The sequence below is a fragment of the Drosophila subpulchrella genome, chromosome 3L (genome assembly GCF_014743375.2).
Source record: "Drosophila subpulchrella strain 33 F10 #4 breed RU33 chromosome 3L, RU_Dsub_v1.1 Primary Assembly, whole genome shotgun sequence".
Lineage (NCBI taxonomy): Eukaryota > Metazoa > Arthropoda > Insecta > Diptera > Drosophilidae > Drosophila > Drosophila subpulchrella.
The window spans coordinates 14,660,044-14,675,403 of NC_050612.1; the positions used below are offsets into that span (position 1 = coordinate 14,660,044).

General features: G+C 41.2%; 2 protein-coding genes and 1 long non-coding RNA gene across 6 annotated transcripts; 1 reads left to right on the forward strand and 2 right to left on the reverse strand.

The window, feature by feature from the left end:
• Nucleotides 1-183: 183 nt before the first annotated feature.
• Nucleotides 184-13,742, forward strand: LOC119554127 (protein rhomboid). Of its 3 annotated transcripts, XM_037864899.1 has the most exons (7): nucleotides 184-369; nucleotides 426-518; nucleotides 678-701; nucleotides 766-942; nucleotides 11,976-12,206; nucleotides 12,265-12,676; nucleotides 12,739-13,742. In XM_037864899.1, the coding sequence occupies exons 1-7, from the start codon at nucleotides 199-201 to the stop codon at nucleotides 13,086-13,088; spliced, it is 1,458 nt and encodes a 485-aa protein (XP_037720827.1). In that variant the 5' UTR covers nucleotides 184-198; the 3' UTR covers nucleotides 13,089-13,742. The 3 variants fall into 3 exon arrangements, with proteins under 3 accessions (XP_037720827.1, XP_037720829.1, XP_037720828.1); XM_037864901.1 differs by lacking the exons at nucleotides 184-369; nucleotides 426-518; nucleotides 678-701; nucleotides 766-942 and adding exons at nucleotides 10,229-10,396; nucleotides 11,290-11,466 and having other exon boundaries at nucleotides 12,739-13,738; XM_037864900.1 differs by lacking the exons at nucleotides 184-369; nucleotides 426-518; nucleotides 678-701; nucleotides 766-942 and adding an exon at nucleotides 10,229-10,396 and having other exon boundaries at nucleotides 12,739-13,738.
• Nucleotides 3,037-10,195, reverse strand: LOC119554129. 2 transcript variants are annotated; one of them, XR_005219799.1, is made up of 5 exons: nucleotides 9,785-10,195; nucleotides 7,537-9,329; nucleotides 6,223-7,485; nucleotides 4,988-5,603; nucleotides 3,037-3,737 (listed from the first exon to the last, which is right to left on the reverse strand). It is a non-coding gene; the product is annotated as an uncharacterized LOC119554129 (long non-coding RNA). The 2 variants fall into 2 exon arrangements; XR_005219798.1 differs by having other exon boundaries at nucleotides 3,037-3,807.
• On the reverse strand, nucleotides 10,884-11,628 carry LOC119554128 (dynein light chain roadblock-type 2). The gene has a single exon (XM_037864902.1). It carries the CDS (start codon nucleotides 11,527-11,529, stop codon nucleotides 11,215-11,217), a length of 315 nt encoding a protein of 104 aa, XP_037720830.1. The 5' UTR covers nucleotides 11,530-11,628; the 3' UTR covers nucleotides 10,884-11,214.
• Nucleotides 13,743-15,360: the final 1,618 nt, after the last annotated feature.

Genomic DNA, 15,360 nt, shown 5'->3' on the forward strand with positions numbered 1-15,360 from the left:
TTAAGGAAATTTTTTTTAAATAACAAGTTTTATTTCACATTTTCTAAAGATTAGTTAAGAAGATTCTGAAAATCCTTGAATGAATATGATATGATCCACAGCGGAACTTCAATCCCTACAATCACTGCCAATCTACAATATATCAACAAAATATACCCCTGATCCCAAGAACAAAACTGGATAGCCAGGAACAACAGGATGTGGCCCGGTTCCGAGCGAGGAAGCTCTCGGGCCCTGGAAAACCCAACCAGTCAGCAAAATGCCGGCGGTAGTAGTCAGCAGGAGACCCTGGCTGATATAGAACACATATCCACCATAGCCGGATCCCTGGCCTCCATTGGATCCATTTCACACACCCAAATGCGATATGTAAGGTCTTGGAGATGTTTTTAAGGACTAGATCTACAAATTCTAACAATTTCCAGCAATGCACCAATGATGCCGGCTATGATACGGAACACACTTCCCTCAACTCTGACTTTGATGAGGCCGAACTACGTCGGGAGTTACTGAGAGATGTGAGTTCCCTCAGAAAATCTTTAATTTACATTTTATTATAAATTTTCTAATGAAGTTTCAATGAATCGGAATTAATTTGTATTGAGCTATATACAACAATATATTTTGCTAATCTTAAATACCGTCCTTAATATTTTCTGTTTTATCATTATTTATAGAAATGGAAACTGCTCTTTGATATGGTGAGTAAACTAATGCCCCTATACCAAATTCTGCTCGGTTTTTATCATTACTTCTCTTTTCCAGTTCGATCCCGAGGGTTTCGGCGAAATATCCGTCGAGGAATTCCTGGTGGCCCTAAGGTCTCCGGAGTTCCTGTCCCAAGTGCCTATGAACAAGCGGGAGCTTCTTTTGGAGCGGGCCAAGAAGGCGAAACTGCCCATCGGACCTGGCTACGTGACGTTCCAGGACTTTGTGAATGTGGTGAGTGCACCGCAATTACAATCGCCACTATCCACTATCCTTTGGCCAACTGGCCAAGTAACCGGGTAACCAAAGTACCGAAGTTACCGTGCGTGTGTTTGTCCCTGGCTGCTCATCAACGGTAAACTCGATTTAAGTGCAAACACAGGTGCAAAGTACTCGGCCAGGACGACGACCGAAGTGTAGGCTCGTGTTCAAACAGAACGGACGGAGGACAAGGCTTCCTTCGTCCTGGCAAGAGCCACACTCTTGTTTGGCAAATGCAAAAAGTGCGCTTGGCAAATAAATGCAACGCTTACGGATACACAGTGGAAAAATAGGGTTACTTTATAGAAGTTCATAGTTCCAAATCATTTTATACGATGAAAAAACACAATATGTCCTACTCTAGCAACACCAAAAGTATGTAAAAGTCAAAGTTTAATAGATAGAGTTCTCTGACCACAAGGAAAATTACAATATTTTTAAAGCTCCCACCCACATTTCAAATTTCATACCAATCGAACATGAACTAATTAATAATTCAATTTTGAAAAAACATTTGCATATCATATATAGAACATACCTAATTATATACCAAAGAATTTAGAATTACTTACAAACTTTGATAGGGTTTTTTCTCCAAGTACTCCTATATCTCCTTTGGCCCTTTCGCAATGCTTCGCTGGACATTTGAGTGTTTGTCCTGGTTACCTAGGCTCTGGCTATTTGTCCTGATGTGGTCCGAAAATACTGGCCAGGATCTGGCTGCCTTGGATTTAAACTCCGAGGCAGCTGCTCCTGCGGGACAAGTGACTTCTGTGGGGGTGGTAGCTCTTTTCTCGGCTTTGCCTTTGATTGGCAGGGCAATCCTATTGCATTTTGATTGATTCTACCCAGTTGATTGGCACGCACACAAACCGCACACGACAAAACACTCATGCATAATCAATTGCAAAGTGAATATTCCATCGCCTTCGCCTTGGGCCATTCGATTGTTTGCCAAAGTGTCCTTAAAGTCATGAATTAGCCAGGCTGGCATGTCCTTATTTGTCCCTGTGTGTGGTGTGTGTGTGTGCCTAACGGTAATTGTGGATGAGACCCAACCCATTCCATTCTTTGTTAAATGGATTTCCATTCACTGTCCCCCGACGAGGACATTATTAGGTCCTTGTTTGGCCTGCTAATGCATTTGTTAGTCCAATTGAGGGCTCTGTTTCTGTATCTTCCGAAAGGAATTCATATCTCCGCCAGCAATCTGAGATCCTTGTTGCTATCGTAGACAACATATTTCCACTTAATTATAAATTTCAATGATCTGCTGCCGGAGGAGAGCATGTGATGGAGCAGGAGTGCTGGAGAGGGATCGCCAGGAATGCCGAGATACGATGTCCGACCTGACAATGCGCCATGCATAATGCAGGCTGATGATTGTTGCATTTTCAACAAAAGCTCGCACGTGACAAATCCTTTTATGGCAGCGCACAGAAATCGGAGTCGGGCGAGGATGTGGTTGTGGATGTGGACGTGGCCAAGACGAAAGACGCCACCGAGGGGCGCGATGTGTTGAACGTTATGACAACTGGAGGCACGAGGCTAGCTGGCGACTGTCGTTTGTCTTCTTCCTCGGATCGGTCTGCATCTGGCCGTGGTTTGGGTTCGAGTTCGGGATTTCTTTCGCTGGCATGGGGCATCAGGCACAGCAGGCGGCGGCAGCCGGTCAAGAATCAATCTGCGGCTCCATGGTCGTAGGCGAACTGGTAATGCTCTCATCTGCAATACAATAAGCTATATAGGCAAGATTTGATTAGTTGTGAATTTCATAGGGTTATAAACTTATTACATTAGAAGGTTAAATAATAAACTTGAATATCTTGACCATGTAAAGTTCTGGGTTTCCCTTGTAAACATATTACTCGTATATCTTATCTAAATGATAACATGCAGTAAATCTTATTTAACTCTCGTTTAAACCAATAATCAAAGTTAAGTAATTTTATTTATAGTTATAAATACTTAAATATATGACAAAATTTAGCAAATAGTATTACATTTTTAGGGGATTTTGATATATGTCTTGTTCTTTTGAACAGTTTTTAAGTACATACAGCTACCTCACATTTATTTTTTCCTAGGGCAACCTCAAGTTTAGTTAAACAAAAAAGATCTCATTGTGGTAGTACGCTTTTAGGGATAAGTAAGTTGATGCTCCGACCTTGTCTTTGGCTGCAATGTCGTGTATTGCCTTCGCCAATTTTCAGTGACCCTTCCATTGAGGAGTATCCACTTTTAATTGCAGTCGGTGGTGGTGGGATCGGGCAAAAAGCAGGAACGCCGCCAAGGAGCATTCTTGCATTAATCAGAAAGTCAACGGAGCTGCCAGGCATTCGATCATTCGATCATAAACGAAAGCAATTGCACACAACTGGCCAGCGAAGACGGGATGAGCTGAGCTGGGCTTCCACTGCCTGGTGGTGCTATGTGGTCCCAGTCTCCCATTCCCATTCCCAGTACCGATTCCTGTCCCGGTCCAACCCGATCCGGTCCAGTCCGTCCAACTGCCATTATCATAATCAGGAGACGCAGCTGGCAGACGCTGGACCAGCTGAATCTCATATCTGAACCTGTGCCAGTGACTGTGCCTGTGCCGAGCACGCACCAAGAAATTCCAGCGGCTTGTCTTGAATGGGCCAGGCCAACTGCAGAACGGTTGCTTCTCGAAGGAATGCCAGCCAGCTGCTGTTCTGATCTGCTCTGCAGCCTCTCCTCCTGGTGCCGCATCTCAGATCGGGTTTATTGAATAAACATTGGAGTGCCTGCATTCAGAAAAAATCCTTTTAATTGTTTTGTATTCGGAAAAAAAGTTGTAGAGTTCTGAAGAATTCTCTGGAATAAAAAAAAGAAATATGAATTTTAAAAAATTTATTCAGATAATTCTTGGTATTCTTTTTGAAGTCTCTGAAATAATATTCATACTTCTCAAAACACCTTTACCTTAAAAATGTATAGTTGCAGATTCAAAAATAAATATCTCTGGGCTTTAAAAGTATATTTTACAAATAAAGGATCAAGGCGTTGAAATACTATACATATAGTTTGTAAATGCAGGATATGGTTCCTATGATATCAATGTAAATATGATGATGTATCATTGCAAGTGTGATATGTTTTATAATAATCTTAAATCTTGAGCAATATAAAATGGCACAAGTAAAATATACTTCTCAATTCATTCCAGTTTCTTAAATCAAGTTTTTCCTTAAAAATATACAAATATTTTGTTATGACCACCTTTATAAGTTGGATTTCCCTGAGTGCTGTGATGCCCTCCACACTTCAACTGCCCTCTGATCCAGCCTCCGACGAGGTGGCGTCTGCTGCCGCTGATCTCGCGGAGCGATAGGCGGCGGAATCGGAATCAGATCAGATTCGGACTTTGGAGCCGCGAGTGCGACTTGGTCTCGGGTTTGATCTTGCTCTCGGGCCCCGAAGTAGGTGCAAAATGCCTTGCGCCTCGGACCCGGGGGAAACCAAACAAAACCTGGAGGCGATCTTTTGCGACGCGGTATTAAATCAATGCCAATCCATAAATGGCCTACGCGGCGCGTAGATTGAATTGGAATCTCTTGGCGATTTCATTATTCTGCAATAATATCGCGCAAATCGAGTGGGGCCACGATGAGATGAGCGAACATTTCTGGTTAATTATGAAGCGGCAGTTACTAACTCTTGACGGCATCTTACAGCTTATAGGGTATCAATTATGGGCCATTACACATTTTTCTGGGTTAAGCGATATCAATATTAGGAAGGCAGTTTGATTCTCTATTAATACGATTGCATAGAATGTATTGCCTTTTGATATTGGACATTTTTAAGCTGAGTTCTTCAATGGATTCCAAATTTTACCAAGTTTATTGATTATATTTTCTACTGCAAAATATAACCTTTGATATTTAGAAATCTTAATAAGAGGCATGTCCTTCATTTAATGACTTTCACATTTAATGGATCACCTTGAACTCGTTTCTTAATCGAAATATCCTTAAGGTTTTCCCATTCTTACCTTTAATCGTTTTTCCTGCACTTTGCTGAACAAAAACCGGAGAATTTCATGTTTATTTCGTGATGGCTGCTTGACTCGTGAATTGTGCTCGAAGTCGACGTGACGGGGCCAAAGATGATGTCGCTGTCCAATGGGGCTTTACTGACTCACCCACATCCTGGAGGTCTTTTTCGCCTCCACATCCTGCTGCAGTCGTTTTGCACCTCCTGCTCCACCTACTCGTTTTTTGCTGCTGACGATGTTTGGTCAATGGTCAATTTGGCAGCCGTTTATTTTGATTGTTGTGCATCCGGGGCAAGGATAACGACGTGCACACGAAATGGACCAGGACCCAGACCCCGACCCCTTTTCCTGGCCTCCCTGGCACTCCTCCTCTCCCCCTTTTTGGCTGCGTTGCAATATTTTTGCCATCGTCACGGAATATTCACCGATAACCCAGGCGCAAGTGGTGGAGATTGGACTGCAACTGGAGGAGCGTCCTCTGTTTGGCATCCTGCGGCGTCATGTCCCGTTTACATATCTCGCAATGATCATTTTTTCATGTTTTTCCACCTGCAGGTGTTGGGTCCCATTTATTTGGTTTATATGTTGTATAATCCGCGCGACCAAAATGTATCTACCAAAAAAGAGGAAATCGAATTTTTTCGGGAGAACTGCATTGTAATCCTTTAACACTTGTAGTTGGCAATCAAATTAGATTCCTAGGCTGGCACTCTGTACAAAACAATATACTCACTTTATAGGGAGACAACTAATTACGTTGAATAAATTTAAATGGGGTGCGCACCTGACATTTACGACGACACCATAAAAACCCGAGCTACTAGCTACTAGCCGGGGTCAATGAATGTCCATTGCATTCCTCCTACGCGTGCAGACAAAAAAAATGTTTTAACAATACAAATGGGTGCCCTATAATAATATTTAAGGTTTTGATTAAATTATTAAAGCGTGGTCACTTAAAAAATATTCTTCAGAAATGTTTACAATTTCCAAACATTTTAATTTGCTTTTGCGTATAATTCCCAACTATTTATTCAGGCTCCGCTTTTTATAGAAAGTAATTGATATTACTTAACTATAAAACAATCCTAAAATATGTTATTCTGACAAGATACAAATTACTTTGATTCAACTATAAAATTTTAAAGCTTCTCCTTTAACTTACTACTCCAGGAATACCCATGTATATCTATTATATTTCATTGGTAAATTTAGTAAAATCAATTTCTTACTGTGCACTCCCCTGCTCCGTGGCCCTTCAAGCTCAAGTGCGTCGCATAATTGCCCGAGGAGGTGGAGATGGGCAGACGGAAGCCCAAGCACGGGGTGCGCATCATTAACCTTGCAACCTTTGGTGCGCTAATGAGACGGCCAGTGTCCAATTTTGACCACTGGACATAGAACACGCGTGGCTCGGGTTGGCACCTCATCTCCTCATAGAGTAGTCTTCTCATGGGCAATAGGCAGCTGATTCCCTCGCCGATTGCGGCTGCTCAGTGGGTTGGAAAACTCCGCTGCGCTATTTGATTGTCCCGAGCGAGCGATCCTATATCCGATTTCCAGCACGCCCCTCCGACTCGCAAATGCAAACAATGCGTGCGGCTCAAGTGGAAGTCTCTTACGGCTCACGGGTCCTTAGTCCTTGGTTCCTTCTGTTTTTTGTCGGGCAATGGAGGCACCATTTTTGCCAATCCTCAAACAAAGTAAGAGTGCCTCGCGTGTCATTCCATTTCCGCCTGCCTCGAATCGCAAATCAAATACAGCGTTTCGAAGGAGCAGCTGCCAGGGATCCGTGCTCCTTGCTTTTGCATACATGGAAAGAAAATGTAGATATAGAAATCATTATTCATTGTACATTTTTAATGGATTCGTATAAAACATTTTAGACTAATCTTAAAGGTACTTAATCAATGATAAGTGAAAATCTTATCAAAATAGGAACATATTGCCTCGCTTACAATGATATTTCGGATATTTTCTTTTAAAAATTATAATCACAATTTGTGTAGTTCTTCGATATTTTTTTGCCTGCACACGCATATCCTTAATCTGTACTTTTGCAAAATCGCGTATAGCTTTAGATTTGCAGCTCATTCAAAAGCCAACGGGCGGTGACTTCGTCTCCATCTCCATTCCATTCCCATCCCATTTCCCATCTCAACTCTCTTAGTACAAAAGACGGCGTCAAAGGGCAAGACAAGTTAAGGTACTCGTACTATATGGAACACTCGGCGATTCTGATTGCGATTGTGGATATGGAAGTGGCTGTAGATTGCGGAATTGTGGATGCCGCAGCTTGTGTGTGTTTATTGTTCTGGCGGCGGCAAATACAGGAAACTGCAGAAAGGTGCAAACGAACTTCCGCTCCAAATCAGTTTTCGATTTCCTTTTTCCTCGACTACGCCCCTGCTTTCCATATTCATTTCAGCTGCTGTTTGCACTTTCCTCTCTGTGTTTTTTTCCCTTTGTTTGGCACGCGCTTGGGCAGATGTCACCTGAAATGAAAATGAGTTGATAAGTGGGAATTTTCTGGCTTTTTAGCATACTCCTCCATCCTCGAATCAATCATCATTCGGTAGCCACGGCGGCTGAAAGCCTGATTACCCCGTAATTAGGCAGCGGGCTCGGTCCTGCGAAAAAGAAAAAAAACAAAAAGAAACGCGGGAGAAAAACAAGCAAATGTGAATTTAATGAGTAAAAATGTGATAATTAGGCGGGACCCCCGAGGAGGCCGACAAAGGGCCAGCAGAAGCCCATCCCGCATCCTTTCGTCCCCGGGCTAATTACAGAGCAGGCCCAAGTCTTTTGGCCAGACAAGTGCATCCGTTTGCTGTAATTGCCGTGTTTGTTTAAGATTCAACCCATGTTCCAGCCATGTTCCTCCACCTGCAGCGCTCCCCAAGCAATGCAAATTGCAAATTGAATTAGGCCTTGGCATAATATTGTCATTCAATTAGATCATCTCGTTCCCAGTCTCCAAGGTGTTTCGCCAGTGCAAACATCAACAATTCCAGAGCCGCAATCCCACAGACTTTGTCTTGCTCTTGGGCATGCAAAATATAACATTTAATAAGCTGCCAAAGAAAAACAAAGTAATTGAGTGGCAGGCCAAATTGTACATTAACGGTTAATTGAGAAACGTTTGTTGATGTTTAGGTTGCTGTTTATGAACACTACTATTAGTGGGAAGGTTATGTATGTTTAAGACTGTCCTAGCCAGACTTTAACTAAGGATAGGAATATCTTGAAACTATAAATAAAATAAAATATATATTTAATTAATTTCGGTAAGGGCTATCTTTGCCAAACTTTAACTTAGGATAGGAATATCTTTTAATCGGAATATCATTTAAAATTTATAAACATCGTTAAAAATGACTCTTTTAATAACCTTAGGTTATCATTAAATATCAGATGATAAGCATAACACGACCTATGATTAATCAAAAACATCTCTCATACATTTCTTTAAATGGTATCTAACCAACATTCGCTTACAATAAAATGTTTACGGCATCTACTTAACAAGACTGAAATATCTCAGTGAAAGAGGTTCCTAACATGCATAAAATATGGAACATATATTTTCTGATAAATGTTTAAAATGGCTGTCCATGGTTTTTGCCTTGTGACCTCTGTGCCTACAGGCCAAATACTCGCTTTTGTTCTTTCATTAGCGAAACAGCAAGCACAGAACAATGTTAATCAAATAGCTCATTTAATAAGCAGCAAACCACGAGGACATTTTACATGGTCACCCTGAAATAAAGCCATTGGGCATGCATCATGCACCATGACCTCCTCATCCTCATCCTCCTTGCTCCTTTTTTCCCGGGCAGTTTATAAATATTGCTCAACTGTTTGGAATAAAAATGTCAACACGCCGGGCGAGGCCGTACGCAATGCATAATAGAGGGCCCACAAAAACCTCCGAACCTCTGAACGTCCGAACCACCGATCCTGTGGACCGCCAGTCATCCTACCACCGGAGCAACCGCCGGAGGAGATGTCCTTTTTTGCGCATAGCCACAGGCCGCAGGCAACAAAAAATACTGAAAACACATATCGCCGTGTTTGTGTGTTTCTGCTGCAACGGACGCAATTCAAAGGAATTTTTTGTGGCCCACAGAAAGAGCCGGCACCGTCGTCCTGTGGTCCTTCCCTCACTCCTTGCTCCCGTCTGCCGTTCGACCATGTCCGCCGACCCAATCCCGAGATCCCCAGCGTTAAATGTTTTGCGTCAATTTGTCGGCCTGTCCTGCCAAAGGTGAATGAGGTGAAGATACACTTAGGGGCAAAATTATAGTCCTTAAGAAACCACATGGATATTTAAGCATTCCTGAAAAATAAAAGAAAAAGGTTTTCGATATGATTCAACATTTCAAATCAAGTTATATTATAACAAAGTATTTAAACTTTTAAGTATTTTCAAAAATATTTTGAGAATATGGTTTGAACTCGAATTTATATAATTTTTTTTTAGTTATTTGGGTTACCATAAATAAAAATACTAAATTGAGAAAAAAAATTTAATACAAATTTTATTATAAAGTTCTTAAGCTTCTTAATCTATTAAAAAACACACTAAGATCCATTTTTGGAATCTATTTATTAAAAACAATTTAGGGTTATTTGGGTTAGTATAAAAAAATAGATAAGACTAGATAAATCAATATAGACCGCCCTTTCATATTGAATATTTTTTTAAGTGGTTTACCGTCACTTGTCTTAATATTTTGCACACGACTGTACCGTATGCTTTTAACACCGTTAAATGCCAGGGCAGTCGCCTACCTGGTGACGTCATGCGGAGAGCAGGACTCCGACTCCTTTTCCCTTTTGCGTCCAGGATAATGACATTATCAGCCGCAGCAGCCTTCGTCCGCCAAACAAACGATAAGCAATTATTTGTTGGGAATACAGTTTTCCCCTATTGGCCCTGTTGGCACTTTGTTGTGATCGCTTGATCTTGCCGAAAAATGCGATTTGTCACCCGTTTACAATGCGTGTGGGTGTTCGTGTTCCCATTGTTGACAACACAGATTCTCAGCGCCCTTTGTCTGCGAATCGTAACAATTTAATACCCAGAAATTGGTCCAAATCGGAAGGGAAAGTCAACTCGGAAGTAAAGTCGGATTATTTTTGATCTCGTCGTCTTCAATTAGATCATCTGACGTTTTGCAACACTGTTTGGGAAACACTGTTCTCAATGGAATACTGGAATGGAATTAGAATCAGCGTGGAAAGCGCAGAGCGCGAAGAGAAACTTACGCACGCTGGCGGGAAAGTTGTAAATCGATCGTTTTTCCTCAATGTTTAAGTGTTAATTGTGTTTAACAAATAATAATAATGGCTATGTTATAAGGAAAATTAAGGAGTATTGCACTCAAGTTGTAATTTCACCGCGTAAGTCGTTGTTTTAAGTGAAGCTCAAAAGTAGTGAGAAGTTACAGTTATAAAAGTACTCACATAAAATATGTGCTATGAAAACTACAGGAATCATGTTTACCTCTATTAACTGCACTTAAACCTATACTTTATGTTAATTAAACGGTTGCTTACACACACACACACTACACCCACGCAATAACCAGAGTTGCCACCTGATTGTTATTCCAGTGCCACAGCTTCCAGTTGTCAAGAGAAAATTTATCAATTAAAACAAAATTTGATAATTACTACCATTAAGGCTGGCCGACTAGTGCTGATTAACTAGAAGATACATAAATTTTCCCCCTCCCAGACTGGCGGAAGTAACTATTTTGTGCCCTGAGGCCGTGGCAAGCTTTTAATTTGTGGCCTTTTTTCTTTCGCAATCGTAATCGGGCATTTTAATTGCGTGTAGGCTTCATTTGGATGCGCCGTCCCCACTTTTAATTAAACACAATTCACATTTTCCGCTTTTTGCGGATTTTTGCCCGCTTCGTGGTTATTTTTAATGGCCGACATCGGCATCTCTGTGCCAACATCTTAATTACATAATAAACATAATTTAGTTTGGCCGGTCACACGCATAAATGTTATGTTCATAATTTTATGGCTCGTTTAGTTTTTTGTTTTCGGTGGGTTAAAGAATACCGGCGATTTGCAACAGCAACACCATCAATGAGCGAGCGAGACAGCAGTAGCATGTGGGTGTAAGCAAGTGTTTTGGTCCATTTTCATCCTTTCCTGTGTGTACACACTGTTCACCCTGTGTATTAACCCTTCACTTGACGAGGGGGTTATAACACCACGGTCACGGTGAAAGCCTCCTCCGGACTAACTAAAAATTCATGTTTGCGGGTTTTCACACGCAGGAAGCACAGCTTATCATCGGGATCCAAATCACGGACGCAACTCTGGGCCAATTTCAGGAAACTGGCGTGCAGGTGCTTCACAATCGACTGGGCGGTGGTCAGATCGAAGGATGTGTGCAGCAGACTATCGGTAGCATTCTCCGACACCACGAATCCCTGGGCCTGCTCCGTAATCCGGTTCGTGTTGTCGTTGTTCCGCTGCACCACCTCCTCCATGGCCTTCAGATAAATTTTTGACATTTTTAAAGAGACTTGAAAAACTATAAATTAAAATTAAAATTTGTTTGCTAGTTATGATCTGTGATCCGTATTCCAATAAGGTTGTCAGGGGACTGAAGATTTACAGAGTTTCCAATGATAGCTTTTTGAGTTTAGGGCACAAGCTTACTGGGATGGCAGCTTTATTGTAATATGTATCATCATATCAGAACCGTTTTAAGATGTCCTATTAAAAGCATTTTTTTTTAAATTAATTAGCTAGTACCATTTTATACAGATCTCATTCCTCGTAATGAATCTTAACTATCCCTATTCATAAAAAATCCATTGACAAGAAATTATCGAACTACCCTAGCTAAAAATGTCCTTCAACCTACAAAAAAAGTATGTAATTATAGGTGTTTCCCCATAATTTTTCACATTTAATGAACTTAATTATTAATTTAACCCCCAAAACTTATTTCCAGATGAGCGGCAAGCGGACACGTAGCTTTAAATGTGCCGTACACCATCGAGATCGTGAAGTCTGTTCTGAAAACGATTTCCAGTTGGTGCTCAACGAACCGCCACTCTTCCGAAAAATGGTGCACGCCGTGGCCATGGAGATCCTGCCCGAGGAGCGGGATCGCAAGTACTATGCTGATCGCTACACCTGCTGTCCGCCGCCTTTTTTCATCATCCTGGTCACTGTGGTGGAGGTGGGTTCAAGGCTCCTCCTTTAATATAACTTACACTTACATTATTTTCCCCCCTCAGCTGGGTTTCTTTGTGTATCACTCAGTGGTCACGGGTGAGGCTGCTCCAAGGGGACCCATCCCTTCGGACTCGATGTTCATCTACCGCCCGGATAAACGACACGAGATCTGGCGCTTCCTTTTCTACATGGTGCTCCATGCCGGGTGGCTCCATCTCGGTTTCAATGTGGCAGTGCAGCTGGTTTTCGGCCTGCCATTAGAGATGGTCCATGGTTCCACAAGGATTGCCTGCATCTACTTTTCCGGAGTGTTGGCGGGCAGCCTGGGCACTAGCATCTTCGACCCGGATGTGTTCCTTGTGGGCGCCAGTGGAGGAGTCTACGCTCTGCTGGCCGCCCATCTGGCCAATGTCCTGCTCAACTATCACCAGATGCGCTATGGAGTCATCAAGTTGCTTCACATTCTGGTTTTCGGTGGGTTATTTGACTGAAGAGTAACTCCTATAGATCATACTAGAACTTCTTTTCGTTTACAGTTTCCTTTGACTTTGGATTCGCCATATATGCTCGCTATGCTGGCGATGAGCTGCAGCTGGGATCTTCGACTGAGTTCGTGTCCATAGATCAGACGGAAACAGTGGTGGCTGTTTCGTATGTGGCCCATTTGGCAGGAGCCATAGCTGGCCTAACCATCGGTCTGCTGGTCCTCAAGAGCTTTGAGCAGAAGCTCCACGAACAGCTGCTCTGGTGGATCGCCTTGGGAACCTACTCGGCGCTGGTGGTTTTTGCCATCGCCTTCAACATTATGAACGGATTTGCCATGTTCAATATTCGCGTGGAGAAGATCCGGGTGACGGAAACGTATTTCAATGATTTCCAGGTGTGAAATCCCAGGAGGATTTGTTAAGGGATAACCAAAATGAATTCCTTATCTCGTATTTAATTGATATGCTTACATTTTGTTCAATGCGTTCCGTTGAAGTTTTTTATTGTTTTCGGACGTCGATTAAGTTTTGCGTTTATTGTTTTGTTAGCGGTGTATCTGTAGGATCAGATATATATCCCATTGTATGCTTACGTGTCTTTCGGCGTAAATTATTTCGTTTTGTTTGCTAGTTAAGTACAAACATTATATCGTAAGAATTGTAAGAGAATATTTACAACAAATCGAACTGATTAGGTGTAACATAATGCTCAAGGAATTACACATTTTCTATATTTACTTAAATATAACTGCAGAATCAGAAGACTTTATTTAGGAGCTTAGAATAAATCTCCCCAAGAAGCTGTAAAATATAAATAAAAAATATATATGCTTTGAGAGCTATATGGAAACCGATATTGGCAAAGCAAGCAATTTATTCTAAATTCACAGGCCTTATAACAAATTGAGATAACTACCTCAAGACCACAACTGATAAATAATAACGAGTATAATGCAAAAAGTTGAATACAATCGGTTTCAATTTGATATAGCCGAGCGTACAAGAGCACTGCCAGCTTTAAGAAATCAATTAAGACCAAGCACCAACAGAGTTAAGTGAAAATACACATATTTTGTATTTACATACTTGTTTAACTTGTAAATAAATAAAAAATAACTTTCAAATTTAAAGACAATTATTTTTAAATAAGGGGGTTAAGTTATAAAGGCGCTGCCAATTGGTTTTACACAGATTGGCATGTGGACACACTGGCCATGATCGTATGGACAGCGTTGCCACCTTGTTGTCCACCGATCGCGGTGTGGACACACTGATTCTCAGGACGCGTCATTTTGTCATTCCTTCCGTGAAAACTTCTTTAAATTGGCTTAAAAAGTGAGATAGAGTGTGTTTTAACCGATTGGCGTGGTGAGCGATAAGGTGGGGCCATCCATCCTTATCATTGCCATGAGTTATGACACAATCCGCTGGCAAAAAACTACAATTTCAGACGACGCGACACGCGCACCTGCGCCAATCCTTCGTTTTGTGTGTTAACTTTGGCTTTTTCCGGCGTTTCTCAGTTGCGTGTTTTTGGCCAGGACATTGGGACAGCCATTCGGAGGAGTAGTCAACAAATCCCAATCCCGGCGGACACGGAATTTATGTTTGTTTGAGCACATTTCGCCGTCAAGTCATTCGTCAGTCTTGTCACATGTATAATACTTCCGCGGGGGAGGGGGCTGCGGGAAGAAGCAGAAAATGATGGAAAAAATGCGGAAAAGGAAAAACAAATGCAAAATGTGACAGGAACGCAACTGAGACCCTTTAGCGATCCGGTGGACAGGAGCTGCTCCGCTCCCATTGACGCTGATTAATGTGGAATTGGGCTAATATTCATACTTATTTATGTCCTTGCACAAGTTTGGCAAAAAAGGGATCAATTCCAAAAAAAAGGTAACTGCTAAATTATTTATACATTTTCCATTTCTAAAAATATATATAACAATTATATTTTTTTAGTGCATAAACTTTTTTTGTTCATCAATTTTTTAAAGCAAATATATAAAGTAATATTGCAGAGTACAAGAGAAATGTTATATATATTATATAACTATTTGAGTTTGAAATAACCTACATATATTAATATTAATAGTTGTAAAATGATATCATAGTTTACTAGTTTAAAGATAAAACTAATTCGAAAACACATTGTAAAAAAAGTTTGACCAATAATTGTTTTTAGCCTATTGAAATATTTTAGTATCAACTTGAAATAAAAGTCTTTTATAAACCCTCTCTTAAGTTCATAGCAACGAATAACTTATTACTTTATGGTTATTTTATGGGTTCAGATTCAATTTTTTGTAATACCTACTCCCATTAGTACCAGTATTAAAGTAGATTTCTAAAGAAAAACCAGAACATAATTTGTAGCCGAGCCTCTAATGCGCTGGCTCTTTAGGAATACTTTAAGATCAGGTTTAATAACTCGCCTTGGTCAATAGATTAACTTGCTGGACGGCACTTAACTTATTCCCCAGGAATGAAGACAGACTGGAGTGGTCGTCAGTGTATAAATCATATCAATCGAAGCCTTCCTCCGCTCCGAAGTCAACATGACCAGGAGAACAGGCAGCCAATCCTCGGATTCTGGTGCGCAAAACATGTTTATAAAAAGTACAAGTTAATATTTATGTAATTCCACAGATGCGAACGCGGCCAGAGGAACCA